The sequence below is a fragment of the Scyliorhinus canicula genome, chromosome 12, assembly GCF_902713615.1.
Source record: "Scyliorhinus canicula chromosome 12, sScyCan1.1, whole genome shotgun sequence".
Lineage (NCBI taxonomy): Eukaryota > Metazoa > Chordata > Chondrichthyes > Carcharhiniformes > Scyliorhinidae > Scyliorhinus > Scyliorhinus canicula.
In genome coordinates, this window is record NC_052157.1 from 98,879,793 (window position 1) to 98,906,873 (window position 27,081).

Sequence of the window (27,081 nt, forward strand, 5' to 3'; positions counted from 1 at the left end):
ATAAGAGTGGGGTGCAGAGTTCGGGCAGGACGTAGAGCTGGAATTTGGCATAGCTAGCGCCTTGGATTGTGAGCGTCGCGGCGGTACGCCCTTGGACCTGGACAGAGTGGGAGCCTGAAGCGAGGGAGATAGTTTGCCGCGCGGGGAAAACGGGGAGCGAACAGCGTCTTACCAGATCTGGGTGTACGAAGCTCTCAGTGCTCCCGGAGTCGAAAAGGCACGGTGTGCTGTACCCGTTAATTTGGACCGGCGCCAGATGCTTCGGGCGCGATTGGTCCAGAGTGACTGCGCTGAGTTGCGGGTAGTTGGCAACTCGATCAGCTGTGCTGGAGTGGCCCCGTGATGACTGCCCTCTGAGTTCGTAGTCGTCGAGGTGAGTTTCAGAGTTTGAAGGGGATGGATCCCAAGATGGCCGCCCCCATGAGTCGCACATGGCCGGCCGCATGGAGGATTGCCAAGGTGGCTGCCCCCATGAGTCGCACATGTCGGGTGGGGGTGGAGTCGGCATACAGGCTGCAGCATTTCGGGGCCTGCAGGCCTGTGAATTCAGGGAACGAGTGCTTTGAGCCGTGGGAGGGTTAGAGGCTGGGGCGGAACGAGTGCTTTGAGCCGTGTGAGGGTTAGAGGCTGGGGCTTTCTTCGCCAGACACACTCTGACATAGTGTCCTTTTCGCCCGCAGCTGCTGCAGGTCGCGTTGCGGGCCGGGCAGTGCTGCCACGAGTGCTGATTCTGGCCGCAAAACTGGCAGGCTGGGGCAGCATTGTGGCTGGGCGGCCGCACGGCGCAGGCCTGGGGGAGTCGCTGGTCGGGGCCCATGACGGGGTTGCGGGGTCCGCGGGGAACGTGGTGAGGCTGCGGAAGGAGACCTCCATAGTGGTAGCAAGTTCAACAGTCGCTTCAAGATTTAGGGCCCCCTTTTCCAGCAGTCGCTAGCGCACATAGTTTGACCTAAGGCCCGCAACAAAGGCATCGCGTACAGCAAATTCTCTATGTTCTGCCGCGGTAACCGCCTGGTAATTACAGTCACTAGATAAAGTTTTAGCTCTCTCAGGAATTCTGCGAGCGATTCCGTAGGCCGCTGGCGGCGAGTAGTGAACACGTGTCGTGTATAGACTTCATTAACATGCCTCACATACATTTTGTCGAGTAGCGCTAGGGCTTCAGTATCCGAACCGGCACAGTTTAGTTGAGTAGAGATTCTGTGGCTCACCCTCGCATGCAGTAGGCTCAGTTTCTGCTCCTCCGTTGTTTCGGCTGTGTTTGCTTCTGCCAGGTAGGCTTTAAAACACCAGAGCCAATGAGAAAAAAATTATTTTGCCTCTGCATCCTGTGGGTCGAGTTCCAGTCGCTCAGGCGTGAGGGCTGATTCCATGATTGATCCAGACTGTTTCTTAAGTAGATTAAATTGATGAGACCATCAATTCACTAGACATGTGCTTTGAGATACGAACAGTGGTTTTAATCTACTTACTACAGAGCCAGCATGTTACACGTTGAACTCTCGATGAACTGGTTGGCTGGCTCTGGACATCGATATTTATACAGCAGTCCAGGGGGAGGAGCCGTGGGTGGAGCCAAGAGTGGAGCCCTGTACAAACTCCTAAGCATTCCCAGAGCTACTCCCCCTAGTGGTCGGGCAACACAACTGCACTTCCAATCGTACGGTCTCATATATATATATATCACAGTGTGAATTACAGAGTTACATTCACCACACTCCTTCAGTAACTTCCACCTGCGGTGTGACCAACTCGCTAAACGTGCTATCCACGACGTCCTCAGCATCGCGGATGCTCCAAAGTGAGTCCATCCGCAGCTCCAGAGCCGTCAAGTGGTCTAACAGGAGCTGCAATTGAACACACCTCTTGCACGTGAAGTAGCCAGGGACAGTAGACGTGCCCCTGAGCTCCCACATCGCACACGAGGAGCATGACACGGGTCTGGGATCTCCTGCCATAACTTAAACCTTCGGTAAACTTATACAACTATAATTTCAAAAAACGAAAGAAAAAATAAATAAATTAGACACTGAAAAGAAAAACTACTTACCAGTCACTTACCAGGGTTAAAAAGCACCTCCTCCCCACCTAGCTTCGAATTCCCACCTAGCTTCAAATTCCCAAACTCACTCTTGGTTGTGCCTCATTCTGTCTGTATCTTCTCTGGCTCACTGGGAGAACTCACCCAGGGTCTCAGATGCTCTCTGGATCTCTCCCAGCAGATTAAAAGTTAGAGGCCGGAAGAAAGAGAGAGAACAAAACAGTAGGGAAAAAGCGCCTTCTCCCACTCTGCACCGAATTACCTCACTGCACCAAATTACCAAGTATCAGCTTCCCACCCTGGATGTGTCTCACTCCGGCTGTGTCTCCTCGACTTGCGCAAAGCTTCAAAGTTTAAAAATTGACAAGTCATGTTGCAGCTGTTTAGAACCTTAGTGAAATGAAATTGCTTATTGTCACGAGTAGGCTTCAATGAAGTTACTGTGAAAAGCCCCTAGTCGCCACATTCCGGCGCCTGTCCAGGGAGGCTGGTACGGGAATCGAACCGTGCTGCTGGCCTGCTTGGTCTGCTTTAAAAGCCAGCGATTTAGCCGAGTGAGCTAAACCAGCCCCTAGTGAGCTAAACCAGCCCCTAGTGAGCTAAACCAGCCCCAAGTTAGGCCACACTTGGAATATAGTGTTCAATTCTGGTTGCCACACTACCAGAAGGATTTGCAGGCTTTGGAGAGTGTACAGAAGAGGTTTACCAGAATGATGACTGGTCTGGAAGGTGTTAGCTATGAGGAGAGGTTGGAGAAACTTGGTCTGTTCTCACTGGAAAGACGGAGGTTGAGGGGCGACCTGATAGAGGTCTACAAGATTATGATGGGCATGGACAGAGTGGATAGTGAGAAGCTTTTTCCCAGGGTGGAAAAGTCAATTCCCATGGGACATAGGTTTAAGGTGCGAGGGGCAAAGTTTAACGGCAATGTGCGAGGTAAGTTTGTTACACAGAGGTTAGTGGGTGTACTGTATATTTCCTGAGCAGTAGAATTCAAGGACACCCTATGGATGACCTAAAGCTCTTCCTATCTAAACACCTAAAATTCAGCATGGAAGACGGCATCATCCTGTGGGGAGACCGAGTGGTTGTCCCTCGCCCAAGTTAGTGCCCAATCTTGAAGGAGCTACACATGGCCACCCAGAAGTCTCCAAAATGGAGATGCTCACAAGAAGCTATCTCTAGTGTCCCGGACTTGACTCCAACAGTGACATTTTGAAACAATGCCCATCATGTCAGGAAATCAGAGGTTCCCACCTTCAGTCTCACTACACCCGTTGAAATTGCCAGGGAGGCCTTGGATAAGGATACACATTGACTTCCTGGGGCCATTTATGGGGTCAATGTTTTTGATATTGGTCGCGCCCATTCTAAATGGATGGACATACATTGGATGTCCTCCACGACTTCCAGCGCCATCATAGAGAAACTCCAGCAGTCATTTTGCACTCTCAGGATACCGGAGTTCCTTGTGTTCGAGAATGGGACCTCCTTTACCAGGGGAGAATTCCAGATGTTTGCAAAGTTCAACCAGATGAAACACAAGTTCAACTAGATGAATGGTGCCCCACAACCCATCTTCCAATAACCTGGTAAAATGGATGGTCGAAATGTTTCAAAGCGACATGAAGAAACTGATCGCCGTCTTGCTCAACATTAAATTAGCCCAGTTCCTCTTCAATTGTAGGACCATGCAACATACTACGATGGGGGTTGCACCACTGAAACTGCCAATGGGCCAACGCCTCCAGACCAGATTCAGTCTATTGTTTCCCAACCTAGATGGGAAAGTGGAGTCAAAAGAAGAGGCTCATAAAAAATGACGATATCTGATAGGACCTCCAGGTCGGGAGATACCGTCTATGTTCACAGTTTCAGAGACAAATACCCTTGGATCCCAGAAGTGGTGGTAGAAAAGACAGGCCCTGTGTCATACATGGGAAGAACCAGGGAGAGGACCATAAAAATACATGTGTACCATCTCAGGAACACTAGGACACTGTGGGGACAGACAGTGGATTTAACTCTTGTTGCACCCAAGTATCATCCCTCAAGAGGATGAAGACTCAGTCTCAGAAATAGAGACTGGGGTGACGGACCCACATTTGGAGGTCAATGTCAGTGGCCTTTCAACACTCGACGAGGAAACAACAATCTCCCATCCACCTCACGCCCCAGATCCGAATCCACTGATTGTGGATTCAAGGCTGAGGTGAAGGGGGCCTCGTTGTCGGGGGAATGAGGGGGAGGATCTGAACTTGAGGGTGGTGAAGGGGGGGGGGGAGGTGTGTGATTATCCTCACGAGGCACATGGCGAATCACTCATCGATCTTCACGTCGGGCTCGTGGAGTACAAGTTCGAGTGCGACTACTTTTGAGTTTAAAATAAAATTAGTTAAACCCTCATATTTGTGTCTCCTGGATTACTACATAATCCCCATAAATGACTCCCTCTACATCTCTATTAACCTGTCCCTGACATAATTTGACAATTCACTTTAGCCAGCTATTTTCAAGCCCTCATAAGTTGTCCTTATTTAGGTTCAAAAGCATCGGGCACGATTCAGAGGATTTGAGTTGAAGTCAGCTGAACGATAGGTTTAGCAGGATGTACGGTGCTGAGAAAAACCCAGCTATTCAACTTCATTTCTTTTGGCCCCAGTGAGGAAGGAACTCACCGTCGAGGCCTCATTTCCTGCACTGAGCTTGCCAGTACAGGAAGACCACTCCGTTAACGGGGTGCCATCTTTAAACGTAGCCTCGAACTTTCGGCCTCAGTGACTGCAACCTCTGGACCCCCCTACTTTGCCCAACTTACCTCTTCCAGGATCCCTGAGCCCTTTCCGCGCCCCCCCCCCCCCCCCCCCCCCCCTGCATCACCCTACCTCCAATGGGCAAGGCACCTCCAAGCTCAACCCCGAGCTCGTTTAGCACAGTAGGCTAAATAGCTGACTTGTAATGCAGAACAAGGCAGCAGGGTGGGTTCAATTCCCATACCGGCCTCCCCGAACAGGCGCCGGAATGTGTCGACTAGGGGCTTTTCACAGTAACTTAATTGAAGCTTACTTGTGACAATAAGCGATTGTTATTAATATTATTAGCATGGGTAACCTGGCACCCGGCACCTTGGCATGGCCACCCTGGCACTGCCCCTTCCAGCCTGGCACTGCCCCTTACACCATGGTAGTGCCAGAGTGCCAGTGCAAAGGGCCCAGGTGCCAGAGGGAGTGCCAGGTGCCACTTTGCCCTCTCCCTGACCACCCGGGGTCTCCAATGGCTCGGTAACCTACATCGATGGGTGAAGCTGAAAGGGAGGAATGTATTATGGAGGATGCATTTTTACATTTTTTGCCCTTTGGATATGAGATAGAGGACATCAAAACAGGACAGAAGATATTTTTCACAGTGCCTCACAGAATATTGGATGGAAGATTGTGCCTGGTACAGGAACTGACATGATATTGGGTCTGCTACATAGGTTCAGCACAGAAACAAAACATTTCACCAACCCACACCCAGAGTAAATCCTTCAATTTCCTTTTCAATGTGGGTATCTGCCTTCCAAATAAATGAATCAACACTATTTCCCTCAACAACTCCCTGTTATAGTGATTTCCATATTCTCACTCTCTGGGTAAAGAGGTTTCTACTGCATGGCCAATTGGATTTATCAATGACTTTGGAATGTTGATAACTTACACTTTTGGCTTCCTACAAAAGTGAAAATATTTTCTCTTAATTGCATTATTTAAAAGACTTTGATAATCATTTCACAGCTTTTTATAGTAGAAACATCTTTTCTGATGTTTTAATGTAGTTTTCTACAAGATTGGGTTGATCCTGACATGGTATAATAATGTAAAGTGAGTCGGCAAATCTCTATCATCCATGTTGTCCAGTCACACAAGGTCAGAATCTGGCCCGTAGTAAGGGGCAGTGCAGAAACCAGAACCTACACTATGGGCAATTTAGCATGGCCAATCCACCTAACCTGCACATCTTTGGACTGTGGGAAGAAACCGGAGCACCCAGAGGAAACCCACGCACACATGGGGAGGACGTGCAGACTCCGCACAGACAGTGACCCAGCCGGGAACCAAACCTGGGACCCTGGAGCTGTGAAGCATTTATGCTAACCACCATGCATACCATTGGCCATTCTAAATTGCCCGTAGTGTCCTAAAAAGTAAGGTTAAAGGGGGGGGGGGGGGGGGGGGGGGGGTTGTTGGGTTACAGGTATAGGGTGGATACGTGGGTTTGAGTAGGGTGATCATTGCTCGGCACAACATCGAGGGCCGAAGGGCCTGTTCTGTGCTGTACTGTTCTATGTTCTAAGACAGTAACTTGTTAATCTGTGCTGTTTCACTTCTATTACAATTCTCGCCAATTTTCAATATATTTTTCATTTCAGGTGCAGTGGGACCTCGAGGGTCCCCGGGTCCAAGAGGATTCCCAGGAGAGACTGGGCTACCAGGATCACCTGGCCCACCAGGAATCCCAAGCTTCACTGAGCAAGACATCCAATCTATGTTGGGTTACTCAGACAGAAAAGCCAGTAGGTCTATTCTTGCTGTTTCAATACTGAGAATGCAGTGTATCATTACATAGAGAGACCAGCAAAAAGTGGCAGCATGGTGGCACAGTGGTTAGCACTGCTCTCTCACAGCACTAGGGACCCGGATTTGATTCCGATCTTGTCTGTGTTGAGTTTGCACTTTCTCCCCATGCCTGGGTGGGTTACCTCTGGGTGCTCCAATTTCCTCCCACAGCCTAAAGATGTGAAGGTTTGCTGGGGTTACAGGGATAGAGAAGGGCCGAGGTAGGGTGCCCTTGGTCGGATTGGTGCAGACTCAAAGGGCCGAATGACCTCCTTCTGCACCGTCGGGATTTTCTGCATTCTATGGATCTGGTCCCTAGTACAGAGTGCGAACCAAGGGAACAGGCCCCATATAGTGAATGGGCAATGAGCTAAAGTGTGACCTCAAATCCCTTGTATAGTATTGTACAGATAATTCCAGTCACTGTTTTGTTGTAAATAATGCTCCATCCCAATGATCTCATGGAATGCAGTGCAGCAATATTTTAGAGGTATATTCACAGGAGGGGTGTGTTTAGGCACAGGTGGGACATATAAACAAAAGGAAATGGAGCAGCAGCATTCAGCCCCTTGAAGCTGCTCTGTCAGTCAGTAACATCCTGGCTAATCTTATTGAGACCTTAATTTCACTAACCCTTAACCCCCCCTTTCCATTAACAAATCTGTCGAATGATGCACGATCAATTGCACAAAGACGAGAGTTGAATACAACTGAGGCTTTATTGCCCTAAGGGGTGTGGCCTCCCACAGCAGCTGGAGAAATGGCTGCTGCACGGAGGACACACATATTTATACTCCACCTTCTGGGAGGAGCCAGCAGGCAGGGACTACTGTCGTACCTGTAGTACAGGTCCTACCATACATCACCTAATATAGTGGTTTACCACATTCACCCCCTGTTAAAATTGAGTTCGGCGGGTGGGGTGGGGTGGAGAATTATATACAAAAACTGAATTCTACATATACAATTTTTGTGCGAATAAACAATGTCTTTTGAAGTCCAGTGGACCAGTTAGAGGTTTAACCGGTCCGGGGCCTTGATGTGCCGCTGGGAGCGACGCAGTGGTGGCGGCGATGCCGATGCTGGTCTGGTCTTCGGTGACTCCGGAAACGTGCCGAAATCCTCTTCATCCTCGGGTGTGAGCAGGGGGAGGACGGATGGTCCTGGGGGGGTTGCTGCTGGGAGCGCTGGGGGAGGGGACGGTGGTGCCGTGCCGGAGAGATGTGTGTGTGGGGAACCTACTAGTGCCAGGTCCCTGAGGGAGACAGTATCCTGGCAGCTGTCGGTGTATGTCACGTAGGCATACTGGGGGTTCACATGGAGCAACTGCACCCTCTCCACCAATGCGTCCGCCTTGTGGAGTCGGACGTGCCGACGGAGAAGGATGGGTCCTGGAGCTGCGAGCCAAGTCGGGAGCGACACCCCGGATGTGGACTTCCTGGGGAAGGCAAAGAGACGTTCATGGGGTTTATTGTTAGTGGCCATGCACAGTAATGACCAAATGGAGTGTAGTACATCAGGGAGGACCTCCTGCCAGCGGGAGGCCAGGAGGTTCCTGGACCGTAGGGCCAGTTGGATAGCCCTCCATACCGTCCCGTTCTCCCGATCTCCCTGTCCGTTTCCCCGGGGGTTATAGCTTGTCGTCCTGTTGGAGGCGATACCCCTGCTGAGCAGGAACTGACGCAGCTCATCACTCATGAATGAGGATCCCCTGTCACTGTGGATATCAGCGGGGAAACCGAACAGAGTGAAGATTGTGTTGGGGGCTTTGATGTCGATGGCAAACGTCATGTCGGGGCATGGGATGGCGAAGGGGAATCTGGAGTACTCATCGACCACACTGAGAAAATACGTGTTACGGTCGGTGGAGGGGAGGGGCCCTTTGAAATCCACGCTGAGGCGCTCAAAGGGGCGGGAGGCCTTCACCAGGAGCGCACAGTCCGGCTAATAGAAGTGCGGCTTGCACTCCGCACAGACCTGGCAGTCCCTGGTGGATTGTCCGTACTTCCTCGACGGAGTAGGACAGATTGCGGACCTTTATAAAATGGTTCAGCCATGTGACTCCCGAGTGAGAAAGACTGTCGTGCAGGACCCGGAGTCGGTCTACTTGTGCGCTGGCACATGTACCTCGGGATAGGGCGTCTGGGACTCATTGAGCTTGCCGGGGCGATACAACATCTTGTAATTGTAGGTGGAGACCTCGATCCTCCACCTCAAGATCTTATCATTCTTGATCTTGCCCCGCTGTGTGTTATTGAACATGAAGGCTACCGACCGTTGGTCAGTGAGGAGAGTGAATCTCCTGCCGGCCAGGTAATGCCTCCAATGCCGCACAGCTTCAACGATAGCTTGGGCCTTTTGTTCGACGGATGAGTGCCGAATTTCTGAGGCATGAAGGGTGCGGGAAAAGAATGCCACGGTCTGCCTACCTGATTGAGGGTGGCGGCTAGGGCGACATCTGATGTGTGGCTTTACACTTGAAAGGTCAGCGTCAGGTCTACTGCGTGCATCCCTGCCTTGGCGATATCGTCTCTGAGCCTCGGCCGTCAGGGGAAAATGGGTGGACTGCATGAGTGGGCGGGCCTTGTCTGCATAGTTTGGGACCCACTGGGCGCAGTATGAAAAGAACCCCAGGCAGCGTTTGAGGGATTTGGGGCAGTTGGGTAGGGGGAGCTCCATGAGGGGGCGCATGCGTTCGGGATTGGGCCCCAGAACTCCGTTCTGGACCACATAGCCGAGGATGGCTAAGCGGTTCGTGCTGAACACGCACTTCTCCTTGTTGTAGGTGTGGTTTAGGAGAGTGGCGGTGTAGAGAAATTTGGCAAGGTTGGCATCGTGGTGCTGATCATGGCCGCAGATGGTAACGTTGTCCAGGTACGGAAAGGTGTCCCGCAAACCGTACCGGTCGACCATTCGGTCCATCTCCCTTTGGTGACGCCGAAAGGAACCCTGAGGAAGTGATAGAGGCGACTGTCTGCCTCGAAGGCGGTGTATGGACGGTCCGCTTTACGGATGGGGAGCTGGTGGTAGGCGGATTTGAGGTCTACCGTTGAGAAGACCCGGTACTGTGCAATCTGATTGACCATATCACATATGCGTGGGAGGGGGTACGCGTTGAGCTGTGTGTACCGATTGATGGTCTGACTGTAGTCCACGACCATTCTGTGTTTCTCCCCAGTTTTAACTACTACCACTTGGGCTCTCCAGGGGCTGTTGCTGGCCTCAATGATGCCTTCCCGAAGCAACCGCTGGACCTCGGACCTGATGATAGTGATTGGTTTAAATGCCTCCATTTTGCCCTTTGATTTTTACTATTCTGGAGACGCTTTTCGTGGCTCGACTGTGAAAACAGATACAAAATACTTGTTCAAAGTGTCAGCTATTTCCTTGTTTCCCAGTAGTACTTCACAAGTCTCTTCTCCAAGGGACCAGCACTTACTTTAGCTACTTTTGCCATTTTTATATACTTATATAAGCTCCTACTACCTGTTTTTACATTTCTTGCTAATTTACTCTCATATTTAATTTCTGCTTTATTAAGTAAGAAGTCTTACAACACCAGGTTAAAATCCAACAGGTTTGTTTCGAATCTCTAGCTTTCGGAGCACTGCTCCTTCCTCGGGTGAATGAAGAGGCGGGTTCCACAACCACATGTATAGACAAAGTCATGATGCAAGACGATACTTTGAATGTGAGTCTTTGCAGGTAATTAAGTCTTTACAGGCCCAGACGGAGCGACTGGAGATAGGAATAATCACAGGTTAAAGAGGTGTGAATTGTCTCAAGCCAGGACAGTTGGTAAGGTTTTGCAAGCCCAGGCCAGATGGTTGAGGGTGAATGTAATGCGACATAAATCCAAGGTTATGGTTGAGGTCATACTCATGCATGCGGAACTTGGTGATCAGTTTCTGATCAGCGATTCTGCATTGTCGCGAGTCCAGAAGGCCACCTTGGAGAAGGCTTATCCGGAGATCAGAGGCTGAATGCTCTTGACTGCTGAAGTGTTCCCCGACTGGAAGGGAACATTCCTGCCTGCCGATTGTCGCAGCGTCTGCATGGTCTCGCCAATGTACCACGCCTCGGGACATCCTTTCCTGCGGCGTATGAGGTTGACAACGTTGGCTGAGTCGTACGAGTATGTACCGCGTACCTGGTGGGTGGGTGGTTTTCTCACGTGTAATGGTGATATCCATGTCGATGATCTGGCATGTCTTGCAGAGGTTGCCATGGCAGGGTTGTGTGGTGTCATGGTCGCTGTTCTCCCAGGTGCAAGGGTAAGTGATGTCTCGGATCGTGTTTTCCGGGTCCTTAAGGGGGAGGGGGAGCAGCCCCAAGTCGTAGTCCACATTGGCACTAACGACATAGGTAGGAAAGGGGACAAGGATGTCAGGCAGGCCTTTAGGGAGCTAGGATGGAAGCTCAGAGCGAGAACAAACAGAGTTGTTATCTCTGGGTTGTTGCCCGTGCCACGTGATAGTGAGATGAGGAATAGGGAGAGAGAGCAATTAAACACGTGGCTACAGGGATGGTGCAGGCGGGAGGGATTCAGATTTCTGGATAACTGGGGCTCTTTCTGGGGAAGGTGGGACCTCTATAGACAGGATGGTCTACATCTGAACCTGAGGGGCACCAATATCCTGGGGGGGAGATTTGTTAGTGCTCTTTGGGGGGGTTTAAACTAATTCAGCAGGGGCATGGGAACCTGGATTGTAGTTTTGGGGTACGGGAGATTGAGAGTATAGAGGTCAGGAGCACAGATTTGACTTCGCAGGAGGGTGCCAGTGTTCAGGTAGGTGGTTTGAAGTGTGTCTACTTCAATGCCAGGAGTATACGAAATAAGGTAGGGGAACTGGCAGCATGGGTGGGTACCTGGGACTTCGACGTTGTGGCCATTTCAGAGACATGGATAGAGCAGGGACAGGAATGGTTGTTGCAGGTTCCGGGGTTTAGGTGTTTTAGTAAGCTCAGAGAAGGGGGCAAAAGAGGGGGAGGTGTGGCGCTGCTAGTCAAGGACAGTATTACGGTGGCGGAAAGGATGCTAGATGGGGACTCTTCTTCTGAGGTAGTATGGGCTGAGGTTAGAAACAGGAAAGGAGAGGTCACCCTGTTGGGAGTTTTCTATAGGCCACCTAATAGTTCTAGAGATGTAGAGGAAAGGATGGCGAAGATGATTCTGGAAAAGAGCGAAAGTAACAGGGTAGTTGTTATGGGAGACTTTAACTTTCCAAATATTGACTGGAAAAGATATAGTTCGAGTACATTAGATGGGGTCGTTCTTTGTACAATGTGTGCAGGAGGGTTTCCTGACACAATATGTTGACAGGCCAACAAGAGGCGAGGCCACATTGGATTTGGTTTTGGGTAATGAACCAGGCCAGGTGTTAGATCTGGAGGTAGGTGAGCACTTTGGAAACAGTGACCACAATTCGGTGACCTTTACGTTAGTGATGGAAAGGGATAGGTATACCCCGCAGGGCAAGAGTTATAGCTGGGGGAAGGGCAATTATGATGCCATTAGACATGACTTAGGATGTGTTGGTTGGAGAAGTAGGCTGCAAGGGTTGGGCACACTGGATATGTGGAGCTTGTTCAAGGAACAGCTATTGCATGTTCTTGATAAGTACGTACCAGTCAGGCAGGGAGGAAGGGGTCGAGCGAGGGAACCGTGGTTTACCAAAGAAGTGGAATCTCTTGTTAAGAGGAAGAAGGAGGCCTATGTGAAGATGAGGCATGAAGTTTCAGTTGGGGCGCTTGATAGTTACAAGGAAGCGAGGAAGGATCTAAAGAGAGAGCTGAGACGAGCAAGGAGGGGACATGAGAAGTCTTTGGCAGGTAGGATCAAGGAAAACCCAAAAGCTTTCTATAGGTATGTCAGGAATAAAAGAATGACTAGGGTGAGAGTAGGGCCAGTCAAGGACAGTGGTGGGAAGTTGTGTGTGGAGGCTGAGGAGATAAGCGAGATACTAAATGAATACTTTTCGTCAGTATTCACTCAAGAAAAAGATAATATTGTGGAGGAGAATGCTGAGACCCAGTCTATTAGAATAGATGGCATTGAGGTGCGTAGGGAAGAAGTGTTGGCAATTCTGGACAAGGTGAAAATAGATAAGTCCCCGGGGCCGGATGGGATTTATCCTAGGATTCTCTGGGAAGCCAGGGAAGAGATTGCTGAGCCTTTGGCTTTGATTTTTAGGTCATCATTGGCTACAGGAATAGTGCCAGAGGACTGGAGGATAGCAAATGTGGTCCCTTTGTTCAAGAAGGGGAGTAGAGATAACCCCGGTAACTATAGGCCGGTGAGCCTAACGTCTGTGGTGGGTAAGGTCTTGGAGAGGATTATAAAAGATACGATTTATAATCATCTAGATAGGAATAATATGATTAGGGATAGTCAGCATGGTTTTGTGAAGGGTAGGTCATGCCTCACAAACCTTATCGAGTTCTTTGAGAAGGTGACTGAACAGGTAGACGAGGGTAGAGCAGTTGATGTGGTGTATATGGATTTCAGTAAAGCATTTGATAAGGTTCCCCATGGTCGGCTATTGCAGAAAATACGGAGGCTGGGGATTGAGGGTGATTTAGAGATGTGGATCAGAAATTGGCTAGTTGAAAGAAGACAGAGAGTGGTAGTTGATGGGAAATGTTCAGAATGGAGTTCAGTTACGAGTGGCGTACCACAAGGATCTGTTCTGGGGCCGTTGCTGTTTGTCATTTTTATAAATGACCTAGAGGAGGGCGCAGAAGGATGGGTGAGTAAATTTGCAGACGACACTAAAGTCGGTGGAGTTGTAGACAGTGCGGAAGGATGTTGCAGGTTACAGAGGGACATAGATAAGCTGCAGAGCTGGGCTGAGAGGTGGCAAATGGAGTTTAATGTGGAGAAGTGTGAGGTGATTCACTTTGGAAAGAATAACAGGAATGCGGAATATTTGGCTAATGGTAAAATTCTTGGTAGTGTGGAGGAGCAGAGGGATCTCGGTGTCCATGTACATAGATCCCTGAAAGTTGCCACCCAGGTTGATAGGGTTGTGAAGAAGGCCTATGGTGTGTTGGCCTTTATTGGTAGAGGGATTGAGTTCCGGAGCCATGAGGTCATGTTGCAGTTGTACAAAACTCTAGTACGGCCGCATTTGGAGTATTGCGTACAGTTCTGGTCGCCTCATTATAGGAAGGACGTGGAAGCTTTGGAACGGGTGCAGAGGAGATTTACCAGGATGTTGCCTGGTATGGAGGGAAAATCTTATGAGGAAAGGCTGATGGACTTGAGGTTGTTTTCGTTAGAGAGAAGAAGGTTAAGAGGTGACTTAATAGAGGCATACAAAATGATCAGAGGGTTAGATAGGGTGGACAGCGAGAGCCTTCTCCCGCGGATGGGGGTGGCTAGCACGAGGGGACATAGCCTTAAATTGAGGGGTAATAGATAAGCTGCAGAGCTGGGGATGGGAACCTAAATTGTAGTCCCAGTGTACAGGATGTTGAGAGTAGTGAGGTCAGGGATAGGGTTAAAAGTTCGAAAGAGGGCAACGGCAAGCAGGACGCTTGTTTGAAGTGTGTCTACTTCAACGCCAGGAGCATCCGGAATAAGGTGGGTGAGCTTGCAGCATGGGTTGGTACCTGGGATCTCGATGTTGTGGCAATTTCGGAGACATGGGTAGAGCAGGGACAGGAATGGTTGTTGCAGGTTCCAGGATTTAGATGTTTCTGTAAGAACAGAGAAGATGGTAAAAGAGGGGGGGGGTGTGGCATTGTTAATCAAGGAAAGTATTACGGCGGTAGAAAGGACGCTTGAGGACGCGTCTACTGAGGCAGTATGGGCCGAGGTTAGGAACAGTAGAGGAGAGGTCACCCTGTTGGGAGTTGTCTATAGACCTCCGAATAGTCCCAGAGATGTTGAGGAAAGGATTGCAAAGATGATTCTTGACAGGAGCGAGAGTAACAGGGTAGTTGTTATGGGGGACTTTAACTTTCCAAATATTGACTGGAAATACTATAGTTCGAGTACTATAGATGGGTCAGTTTTTGTGCAGTGTGTGCAGGAGGGTTTTCTGACACAGTATGTAGACAGACCAACAAGGGGCGAGGCCACATTGGATTTGGTACTGGGTAATGAACCCGGCCAGGTGTTAGATTTAGATGTAGGTGAGCACTTTGGTGATAGTGATCACAACTCGGTTATGTTTACTTTAGCAATGGGCAGGGATAGGTATATACCGCAAGGCAAGAATTATAGCTGGGGGAAAGGCAATTATGATGCTATTCGGCAAGATTTAGGAGGTATAGGATGGGGAAGGAAACTGCAGGGGATGGGTACAATCGAAATGTGGAGCTTTTTCAAGGAACAGCTACTGCGTGTCCTTGATAAGTATGTACCTGTCAGGCAGGGAGGAAGTTGTCGAGCAAGGGAGCCGTGGTTTACTAAGGAAGTTGAAGCACTTGTCAAGAGGAAGAAGAAGGCTTATGTTAGGATGAGACATGAAGGCTCAGTTAGGGCACTTGAGAGTTACAAGTTAGCCAGGAAGGACCTAAAGGGAGAGTTAAGAAGAGCGAGGAGAGGACACGAAAAGTCGTTGGCGGATAGGATCAAGGAAAACCCTAAGGCTTTCTATAGGTATATCAGGAACAAAAGAATGACTCGAGTAAGATTAGGGCCAATCAAGGATAGTAGTGGAAAGTTGTGTGTGGAATCAGAGGAGATAGGGGAAGCATTAAATGGATATTTTTCGTCAGTGTTTACACTGGAGAAAGACAATGTCGTCGAGGAGAACACTCAGGTTCAGTCGACCAGGCTAGATGGAATTGAGGTTCAAAAGGAGGAGGTGTTAGCAATTTTAGAAAATGTCAAAATAGATAAGTCCCCTGGGCCAGATGGGATTTATCCTAGGATTCTCTGGGAAGCCAGGGAGGAGACTGCAGAGCCTTTGTCCTTGATATTTATGTCGTCTTTGTCGACAGGAATAGTGCCGGAAGACTGGAGGATAGCAAATGTTGTCCCCTTGTTCAAGAAGGGGAGTAGAGACAACCCTGGTAATTATAGACCTGTGAGCCTTACTTCGGTTGTGGGTAAAATGTTGGAAAAGGTTATAAGAGATAGGGTTTATAATCATCTTGAAAAGAACAAGTTGATTAGCGATACTCAACACGGTTTTGTGAAGGGTAGGTCATGTCTCACAAACCTTATTGAGTTTTTTGAGAAGGTGACCAAACAGGTGGATCAGGGTAAAGCTGTTGATGTGGTGTATATGGATTTCAGTAAGGCGTTTGATAAGGTTCCCCACGGTAGGCTATTGCATAAAATAAGGAAGTATGGAATTGAAGGTGATTTAGCGGTTTGGATCAGTAATTGGCTAGCTGAAAGAAGACAGAGGGTGGTGGTTGATGGCAAATGTTCATCCTGGAGTTCAGTTACTAGTGGTGTACCGCAAGGATCTGTTTTGGGGCCACTGCTGTTTGTCATTTTTATAAATGACCTGGAAGAGGGTGTAGAAGGATGGGTTAGTAAATTTGCAGATGACATGAAGGTCGGTGGAGTTGTGGATAGTGCTGAAGGATGTTATAGGATACAGAGGGACATAGATAAGCTGCAGAGCTGGGCTGAGAGGTGGCAGATGGAGTTTAATGCGGAAAAGTGTGAGGTGATTCACTTTGGAAGGAGTAACAGGAATGCAGAGTACTGGGCTAATGGCAAGATCCTTGGTAATGTAGATGAACAGAGAGATCTCGGCATCCAGGTACATAAATCCCTGAAAGTTGCCACCCAGGTTAATAGGGCTGTTAAGAAGGCATATGGTGTGCTAGCCTTTATAAGCAGGGGGATTGAGTTTCGGAACCACAGGGTCATGCTGCAGCTGTACATAACTCTGGTGCGGCCACACCTGGAGTACTGCGTGCAGTTCTGGTCACCACATTATAGGAAGGATGTGGAAGCTTTGGAAAGGGTTCAGAGGAGATTTACTAGGATGTTGCCTGGTATGGAGGGAAGGTCTTACGAGGAAAGGCTCAGGGAATTGAGGTTGTTCTCGTTAGAGAGGAGAAGGCTGAGAGGTGACTTAATAGAGACATATAAGATAGTCAGAGGGTTAGATAGGGTGGACAGTGAGAGTCTTTTTCCTCGGATGGTGATGACCAACACGAGGGGACATAGCTTTAAATTGAGGGGTGAGAGATATAGGACAGATGTCAGAGGCAGTTTCTTTACTCAGAGAGTAGTAGGGGTGTGGAACGCCCTGCCTGCAACAGTAGTAGACTCGCCAACTTTAAGGGCATTTAAGTGGTCACTGGATAGACATATGGATGAAAATGGAATAGTGTAGGTCAGATAGGCTTCAGATGGTTTCACAGGTCGGCGCAACATCGAGGGCCGAAGGGCCCGTACTGCGCTGTAGTGTTCTATGTTCTATGTTCTATATAGGACAGAGGTCAGAGGTGGGTTTTTTACGCAAAGAGTGGTGAGGCCGTGGAATGCCCTACCTGCAACAGTAGTGAACTCGCCAACATTGAGGGCATTTAAAAGTTTATTGGATAAGCATATGGATGATAAGGGCATAATGTAGGTTAGATGGGCTTTAGTTTTTTTTTTCCCATGTCGGTGCAACATCGAGGGCCGAAGGGCCTGTACTGCGCTGTATCGTTCTATGTTCTATGTTCTATGTTCTCCTGAAGGCTGGGTAGTTTGGTGCAAACAATGGTCTGTTTGAGGTTGCGTGGTTAATTGAAGCCAAGTTGTGAGGTGTGGTGATGGCCTTGACAAGATGTTCGTCTTCATCGATGACGTGTTGAAGGCTGTGAAGAAGATGTCATAGTTTCTCCGTTCCGGGAAAGTACTGGACGGCAAATGGTACTCTGTCGATTGTGTCCCGTGTTTGACTTCTGAGGAGGTCGGTGCGTTCTTTTGCTGTGGCGCGTTGGAACTGTCGAACAATGAGTCGAGCGCCATATCCCGTTCGTACGAGGGCATCTTTCACCATCTGTAGATGTTGTTATGTTCCTCCTCGTCTGAGCAGATCCTGTGTATACGGAGGGCTTACGAAGAGCTAATTTCAGTGATTAAAGGAAGGAATCTCGCACAGTAGATTGCTGGGTAAAGTAATAAGAGAGCAAATTCAGGACAAATGAGGCATATATTGATTTGAAGGAAGATAGTCCAGTATCCAAAAGAATATCTGAGCATCCGAAGGAGGCAGTGGTGTAGTGGTATTGCCACTGGAATAGTAACCCCAGAGACCCAAAAAACTGGACTGATCTCATCTTTTATTAATAGAGCTACCCCACCACCACCTTCTTTCTTCCCATCCTTCCAAAATGTCAAATTCCCTTAAACATTCAGTTTCTATCCTTGGTGACCTTGCAATACGTCTCTGAAATGATGCTCATATCATACTTGTTTCTTTCTAGTTTTTTTTATTTTTCTAATATGTAGTAAAGCATTGGGGTCCCAGGTTTGAATATCACCACAGCAGTTGGGGAAATTGTAATCCATTAAAAATCTGGAATTAAAAGTCTAAAGGTGACCATGAAACGTTGCAATTGCCGTAAAAACCCATCTCGTTTACTAATGACTTTTAGAGCAGGAAATCTTTTTAAAATAAATTTAGAGTACTCAATTCTTTTTTTTCCAATTAAGGGGCAATTTAGCATGGCCAATCCGCCCAACGTGCACATCGTTAAGTTGTGGGCGTGAGACCCATGCAGATACGGGGAGAATGTGCAAACTCCACATGGACAGTGACCCGGGACCAGGATTGAACCTGAGTCTTCAATGCCGTGAGGCAGCAGTGATAACCACTGCGCCACCGTGCTGCCCTTAGAGGAGGAAATCTGACGTCCTCACACGGTCCTCACATAGAAACAGAGAATATAGAAGCAGGAGGAGGCCATTCGGCCCTTCAAGCCTGCTCCGCCATTCATTATGATCATGGCTGATCATCAAGTTCAATACCCTGATCCTGCCTATCACCCATATCCCTTGATTCATTTAGCCCCAAGAGCTTGATCTACTTCCTTCTTGAAATTATGCAATGTTAAATGGTTTACCCCTTATCCTCAAACTATGACCCCTAGTTCTGGACTCCCCCACCATCGGGAACAGTATTTCTGAATTTACCCTGTCTAATCCTGTTAGAATTTTATAAGTTTCTATGAGATTCCCTCTCACTCTCCTAAACCACAATGAATATAACCCTAACTGACTTAATCTCTCCTTATATGCCTTTACAGCCTGGTAAACCTTTGCTGCACTCCCTCCATAGCAAGAACATCCTTCCTCAGAAAAGGACACTAAAACTGCACACAATACTGCAGGTGTGGCCTCACCAATGCCCTATTCAATTGCAGTAATACACTTTTATTCCTATACTCAAATCCTGTTGCTTTGAAGGCCAACATACCATTTGCCGCCTTTACTGCCTGCTGTACCTGCATGCTTACTTTCAGCGACTAATGCCCGAGGATAAAGATGCGCAGGTTAGGTGGATTGGCCACCCCAGGGATTCGATGGCACCGTGTGATGGAGTGGATCACCCAGGTTGACAGTGGAAAGTGCTACTCTGGGCACGAGGCAGATGTGTCAAACGATGCGGAGCACCAGAGCTCATCGCAGAACAAGTCATTATCCTCCATCCCTTGGACCATACCCACTATTACTGCCGAACCTGGGCCGCACCCCGTCATGTGGCAGGCAGGTATCACATAGGGGATTGCAGGCTGGGAAGGGGGGTGGACGGAAAGTGTGAGGGGGTAGAGGTGGGATGCAGTGACCATGCCCCTGGCCCGTCTCCCCCCCCCCCCCCCCCCCCCCCCCCCCCCCCACCCCAGCCCCTGCACATAAATAAAGCACCCAGTGAGTGTAGAAAACTGTATAGAAAAGTTCAAGAAATATTTGAGGCCCTGGGTGACTGAGGCCCTGGGTGACCTGAGGCCCTGGGTGACCTGAGGCCCTGGATGACCTGAGGCCCTGGGTGACCTGAGGCCCTGGGTGACCTGAGGCCCTGGGTGACCTGTGGCCCTGGGTGACCTGTGGCCCTGGGTGACCTGAGGCCCTGGGTGACCTGAGGCCCTGGGTGACCTGAGGCCCTGGGTGACCTAAGACCCTGGGTGACTGAGGCCCTGGGTGACCTGAGGCCCTGGGTGACCTGAGGCCCTGGGTGACCTGAGGCCCTGGGTGACCTGAGGCCTTGGGTGACCTGAGGCCCTGGGTGACCTGTGGCCCTGGGTGACCTGAGGCCCTGGGTGACCTGAGGCCCTGGGTGACTGAGGCCCTGGGTGACTGAGAGGGTAGCCAATGAAGAGGGTGGCCGATTGAAAGGGTGGCCGAATGAGAGGGTCGCCGATTGAGGGCGTGTGATTGACTAAGGAAATGAATAATGCGTGAGGTGATTGATGGAGTAGGTTATTGAGGGAGTTTGGAGATTGAGGAATAATAATTACAATACCTACATGTTTTAGCTTTTACTCAGTGACTGCCATTGTTGATTTTTCTTGTCATTCCCAGCTGATGTACCTCTCCCTACCACCTTTACCGATACTCAACTGAGAGGCCTCCCGGGGTCCCCAGGAGAACAAGGCCCGGCTGGAACACCAGGTACTGTTACTTCATTGGACAAATATCGTGAGGAATTCTTTTAATGAGATGGGATGTCAAGTAATGAGCAGCAACAGCTGGCTTCTTGGGGAATGTGTTAAATGCACAGCCTGGTTATAAAAGGGTATTTGCTGGTGGTTTCCCGCACAGAGTAAGAATGCAGTTGTTCATTAAAAGCAAGTGAATTTAGTAATGCATCTCTTCAAGGGGCCAATGGAAGATTAATTCCGGGCTCATATCCTCACATCTCACATTCGGGGCCTCACGGTAGCATGGTGGTTAGCATCAATGCTTCACAGCTCCAGGGTCCCAGGTTCGATTCTCGGCTGGGTCACTGTCTGTGTGGAGTCTGCACGTCCTCCCCGTGTGTGCGTGGGTTTCCTCCGGGTGCTCCGGTTTCCTCCCACAGTCCAAAGATGTGCGGGTTAGGTGGATTGGCCATGCTAAATTGCCCGTAGTGTAAGGTTAATGGGGGGATTGTTGGGTTATGGGTATACGGGTTACGTGGGTTTAAGTAGGGTGATCATTGTTCGGCACAACATCGAGGGCCGAAGGGCCTGTTCTGTGCTGTACTGTTCTATGTTCTATGTTCTATGTTCTATCTCACATGTCGGGCTTTGGCTCTATCACCTGTATGGATATCCGAGCTGAAACTCAAGGTTGATTCCTCCCACCCCAAATCCGAGACATTGGAGAACAGTTACTCAAGGGCCCCTCACAGTAGCCAGCTTCAGAATTCCTCTGCTGGGGTCCCAAGAGCATAGACCTCAGCCAGCTTCCCAGTAGAGACAGTACCTAGTGATGGGAGACAGTGAGAATGGAGATGAAAGGATGTAGATTGCTACCTGAGTGAAATAACCAGAGCATCAAGTTGACTAACTAATTAACATTGCAAACTGTGAGCAAGGATAAGGGAAGGCTTAAAAAAGAACTTGCATTCACTTAGCAACGTTTCTCATCTTTAGGAGACCCCAAATAATCTTCCAGTAAATTGACGGAATGAAGAGCAGCCATTGATACAATTTAAGCGAAATATCGACTCACTTACACACAGCAAGATCCCACAACAGCAGGGTGATAATGACCAGATAATCTGTTTTTTTTTGTGGTGTTGGTTGAAGGCTAACTATTGATTAAGGCACTGGGAATAACTCCGATACTCTTCAACCGAGTAAAGGCTTGTGCCATAGTACAGCTTTCGCTCAGTACCATACTGCAGTGACAGCACTGATCTTGTGCTCGGGTCTTGAGAGTGAGACATGAAGCCACAATCTTCTGACATTCCACTGAGCAGGTCCAGCACCTGATGTTTATTGTGCCATATATAGGTAATAAAATTTGGTTTGGTGAATTACTGATGTCATCTGACCCAATTTGCATATTTTAATAGGGTTTCTACTGGTTACTGAGTCACCATTATGCCCTCCAATCAGAGGGCATTCCTGATGCAAGACCAGTTTCATCAGGGACCATGGAAAGTGGGAAAATGGGAGGTGAATGAGGCTGAAGGTTGGGAATCGCCCTTCCTACCTCACTTACACTAAACTCTGGGTCCAAAGGTTTGTTGAATGGTGGTGAGTGCAGTCAATTGACACTTTTGAAATGGAGATTGATAGATTTTGGGAAGTGGAAAATGGAGCATAATATATGAGGGTAGAACCCAAGATTCAACGACACAATCTCTGGTTAGACCAGGGGTGGGCAAACTACGGCCCGCGGGCCGCAAAGGTATTTCTGCGGCCCACCAAGTCATAAATTTTTTTTATTTAAAAAAAAATTTTTTTTTTAAGGTTAATGGGGGGGGGGGGGGGGGGGGCTGTTGGGTTACTTACTGGTATAGGGTGGATACGTTGACTTGAGTAGGGTGATCATTGCTCGGCACAACGTCGAGGGCCGAAGGGCCTGTTCTGTGCTGTACTGTTCTATGTTCTATATGAGGCGCCCAGAATCATAACCGGGTGAAGTAATTATTTTACTTAATATACTATGCGGCCCTTTGTGAATTGTGAATTTCTGAATGTGGCCCTTGCACGGAAAAGTTTGCCCACCCCTGGGTTAGACCAAGCCTCGGGTCTCCAGGGGGCAGTTCTGAACTCAACACCTTAAGAAGGATTCATTTTCCTTTGAGGGAGCTTATCAGTTTTATCAGAATGAGATATGGACTCCCAGATGGAAAAAAACAGTTTGGACCAGTATTGTTGTTTCCCCATTTTACTGGTGTTCCAAGGCTAAAGAACAAAGAAACGTACAGCACATGAACAGGCTATTCGGTCCTCCGAGCATCTGCCGACCATGCCACCCATCTAACCTAAAACCTTCTACATTTCCGGGGTCCGTATCCCTCTATTCCCATCCTATTCATGTATTTGTCAAGACACCCCTTAAACAGCACCATCGTACCTGCTTCCACTACCTCCTCTGCCAGTGAGTTCCAGGCAGCCATTACCCTCTGTGTAAAAAAACTTACCTCACACATCATCTCTAAACTTTGTCCCTCGCACCTTAAACCTATGTCCCCTAGTAATTGACTCTTCCACCTGGAAAAAGCTTCTGACTATCCATTCTGTCCATGCCCCTCAATCCCCCTTGTTGCAGTGAGAACAATCAAGTTTATCTGACCTCTCCTCATAGCTAATGTCCTCCATACCAGGCGACATCCTGGTAAACCTCTCCTGTAACCTCCCCAAAGCCTCCACATCCTTCTGGTAGTGTGGTGACCAGAATTGAACACTATACTCCAAGTGTGGCCTAACTAAGGTTCTATTCAGCTGCAGCATGACTTGCTAATTTTTATATTCAATGCCCTGGCTGATGAAGGCAAGCATGCCGTATGCCTTCTTGACTACCTTCTCCACCTGTGTTGCCCCTTTCAGTGACCTGTGGACCTGTACATCCAGATCCCTCTGAAGGGTTCTGCTATTTATTCTATAACCATTTACTGTATGACCAGTATTCTTATTTCCTTGTTTTACTGTATTTTTGTTCTGCAAGGGTTAAAGTGTGAGGAGAGATTCCACATACACTAGGGTCGTGCTCCCTGGAATTGTAAAGATTTTGGGATGAAGGTGAATTTGAATTGATTGAAGTTTTCAAGGTATTGTGGGGAACCAAGAGGGTACAGAGAGAGGCGGACAGAGAGAGAGAGAAACTGCTCCAACTGGTGAAGGGCTGGGCCCGAGGACTATTTTTCACAATTAGAATCAGATCTTTCAGGAGTGAAGTTGGAAAACAACCCCCCCCCCCCCCCCCCCCCCCCACACACACACACACACACATAGGATGATAGAAGTTTTGGAACGCAATTGCAAATGGCAATTGATCTTGATGAGTTGTTAATTTTAAGGGCTGAATGGTCTCCTCTTGTTCTGCAAAAGGGATGAAGTTGTTAGGAATGAGAGGTGGATCTTACAGCAAAGTGTCTCGGCTTCAGAAGTACCAACTTGGCTGTAAAGCATTCAGGCTCTTCTGAGCTGTAAAATGATTTGAAGGTGTTAAAGGCAGCATATCTAGATAACTGGACAGAGTCTATGCTTCCGCTAAATGTCTTGCTGTCAATAACCAGCTTCTCAAAGCCTCTATTGCCGCCCTCAGTATTTTAAGGAAAGGTTGAAATATCCATTTCAATATTTACTGCTATTTAATGTCTAATGATCTAATTCGCTAACGTTGAAGTGGCCACATACTCATAGAATTTACAGTGCAGAAGGAGGCCATTCGGCCCATCAAGTCTGCACTGCCCAGTAACCCCACCCAACATTTTTTGATCACTGAGGACAATTTAGAAAGGCCAATCCACCTAACCTGCACATCTTTGGACTGTGGGAGGAAACCAAAGCCCCCGGAGGAAACCCACGCAGACACGGGAGAACATGCAGACTCCGCACAGGCAGTGACCCAAGCCGGGAATCAAACCTTGCACCCTGGAGCTGTGAAGCAACTGTGCTGACCACTGTGCTACACAGCTACCCATGAATAACCTCAGCCAGTACAGGAATTGAACCCGTGCTGCCGGCCTTGTTCTGCATCAGAAACCAGCTGTCTAATCCACTGAGCTAAACGGGCCCCAGGAGATGCTATCGCAATGCTAGTCCCCAGTGCTTCTCAGGGAGCAAACACTAAAGATGAGTTTAAGATAAACACAATTGATAAAGATAAACACAATTGAAGCCACCGACCCTGGCCTTTCCAGCCGGTCGTCCTCCATCACAAGGCACACATTAAACTCACTGATTTCTGCCCTTACCCGATCCACTCTGTGTGTAAATGACACCCATCCTGATCTCATTCAGCAGGGAAGTATCATCCGGTTGAAAAGAGCTTAATTTCTGGGTGAGTTTCAATACCAGTGAAGCTCGCCCTGCTGAAGGATTGTAAAAGGTCACAATCGGTTGGCCTTTGTTCTGGTCTGACATTGGATTGGATTGGATTGGATTTGTTTATTGTCACATGTACCGAGGTACAGTGAAAAGTATTTTTCTGCAAGCAGCTCAACAGATCATTCAGTACATGGAAGAAAAGGGAATTAAACAGAATTCAAGAAAATACATGAGAATACATAATAGGGCAACACAAGATATACAATGTAACTACATAAGCATTGGCATCGGTTGAAACATACAGGGTGTAGTGTTAATGAGGTCAGTCAATAAGAGGGTCATTTAGGAGTCTGGTGACAGTGGGGAAGAAGCTGTTTTTAAGTCTGTTCGTGCATGTTCTCAGACTTCTGAATCTCCTGCCCGATGGAAGAAGTTGGAAAAGTGAGTAAGCCGGGTGGGAGGGATCCTTGATTATGCTGCCCGCTTTCCCCCGGCAGCGGGAGGTGTAGATGGAATCAATGGATGGGAGGCAGGTTCGTGTGATGGACTGGGCGGTATTCACGACTCTCTGAAGTTCCTTGTGGTCCTGGGCCGAGCAGTTGCCATACCAGGCTGTGATGCAGCCCGATAGGATGCTCTCTATAGTGCATCTGTAAAAGTTGAGCTACCATTGGCAATAATCCCTGAAATAGCTGCAGTTACATTCGAGGCTGTCTGTTGTGGAATAGTCACTAAATAGAAACTTTTGCCATTGTGATGCAGAACATTCTAAGTTAAAGTAGCAATTGAGGTGCAAAGCTAATAAATACATCAGTCGCTATCCAAAATGAACAGAGCAGGATCAGTCCCAGCAGAGTAATGAGTAAATCAATGAACAAATACTGTTCTGAGACTGTTGTTTTCTCTATACCAATGGTAAAGAATGTTTTGTTGTTAATTGTCTCTATCTAGGACCTCCTGGACCTATTGGACCTCCCGGACCTAAAGTGAGTCATTCGCTAATGTATTGTTCACTCACTTCAATAGCTCTCATAGTGTTGTGTAAAACCATTAAATTAAGGCTGCTATTTTATTCCAAAATATTTGCAACAATCTCTTGACACATTGCAGAGTGAGATCCCATCCAGTCACAGCTTCAGGCCTACATAGTGATGGTTCATTAAGTATTCTCCTTTCATCTAACAATTGAACACATTTGTTCCTGCTGCTCCTGCACTCCTCTCACACTGAGAACAGGCCAGATTTCAATTTACACCCATCTAATTAGCAGGGCTGGTTAGTTTGGACTGCTCTAGTAAATAGCTGGCAGGGACACAATGGGCTGAATGGACTCCCTCTTGCACTGTAAACGTCTCCGGCTCTACACCCTTAAGAACAGAAGAGGTGGGAGCAGGATTAGGCAATTCAGCCCCTCAGACCCGCTCGGCCATTTAATACGATCATGGCTGATCTCATCTCGTCCTTAACTCCACTTTTCAGCCAGTTCTCCATAACGCTTCAACCCATTAGAACATAGAACATTAGAACATAGAACATTACAGCGCAGTACGGGCCCTTCGGCCCTCGATGTTGCGCCGACCTGTGAAACCATCTGAAGCCTATCTGACCTACACTATTCCATTTTCATCCATATGTCTATCCAGTGACCACTTAAATGCCCTTAAAGTTGGCGAGTCTACGACTGTTGCAGGCAGGGCGTTCCACACCCCTACTACTCTCTGAGTAAAGAAACTGCCTCTGACATCTGTCCTATATCTACCACCCCTCAATTTAAAGCTATGTACCCTCGTGTTTGTCATCACTATCCGAGGAAAAAGACTCTCACTGTCCACCCTATCTAACCCTCTGACTATCTTATATGTCTCTATTAAGTCACCTCTCAGCCTTCTCCTCTCTAACGAAAACAATCTCAAGTCCCTGAGCCTTTCCTCGTAAGATCTTCCCTCCATACCAGGCAACATCCTAGTAAATCTCCTCTGAACCCTTTCCAAAGCTTCCACATCCTTCCTATAATGTGGTGAACAGAACTGCACGCAGTACTCCAGGTGCGGCTGCACCAGAGTTTTGTACAGCTGCAGCATGACCTTGTGGCTCCGAAACGCAATCCCCCTGCTGATAAAGGCTAGCACACCATATGCCTTCTTAACAGTCCTATTAACCTGGGTGGCAACTTTCAGGGATTTATGTACCTGGATGCCGAGATCTCTCTGTTCATCTACACTACCAAGAATCTTGCCATTAGCCCAGTACTCTGCATTCCTGTTACTCCTTCCAAAGTGAACCACCTCACACTCACGCATTAAACTCCATCTGCCACCTCTCAGCCCAGCTCTGTAGCTTATCTATGTCCCTCTGTAACCTATAACATCCTTCAGCACTATCCACAACTCCACCGACCTTCGTGTCATCTGCAAATTTACTAACCCATCCTTCTACACCCTCTTCCAGGTCATTTATAAAAATGACAAACAGTAGTGGCCCCAAAAACCCGTTAATCTCCTCAAATTTACTCAATGTCGCTGCATCTGCCACACTTTGGAATAATGAATT

General features: G+C 48.3%; 1 protein-coding gene across 2 annotated transcripts in view; it reads left to right on the forward strand.

Annotated features, from left to right (window-relative positions):
* Positions 1-27,081, forward strand: part of LOC119975203 (collagen alpha-1(XXVI) chain-like) — a 195,986-nt gene that overhangs the window by 92,052 nt on the left and 76,853 nt on the right. For both annotated transcript variants that reach the window (XM_038814815.1, XM_038814816.1), the window contains exons 4-6: positions 6,453-6,596; positions 20,126-20,215; positions 25,483-25,517. In XM_038814815.1, coding sequence (XP_038670743.1) covers positions 6,453-6,596; positions 20,126-20,215; positions 25,483-25,517 — 269 coding nt within the window. The remainder of the gene's footprint in view (positions 1-6,452; positions 6,597-20,125; positions 20,216-25,482; positions 25,518-27,081) is intronic.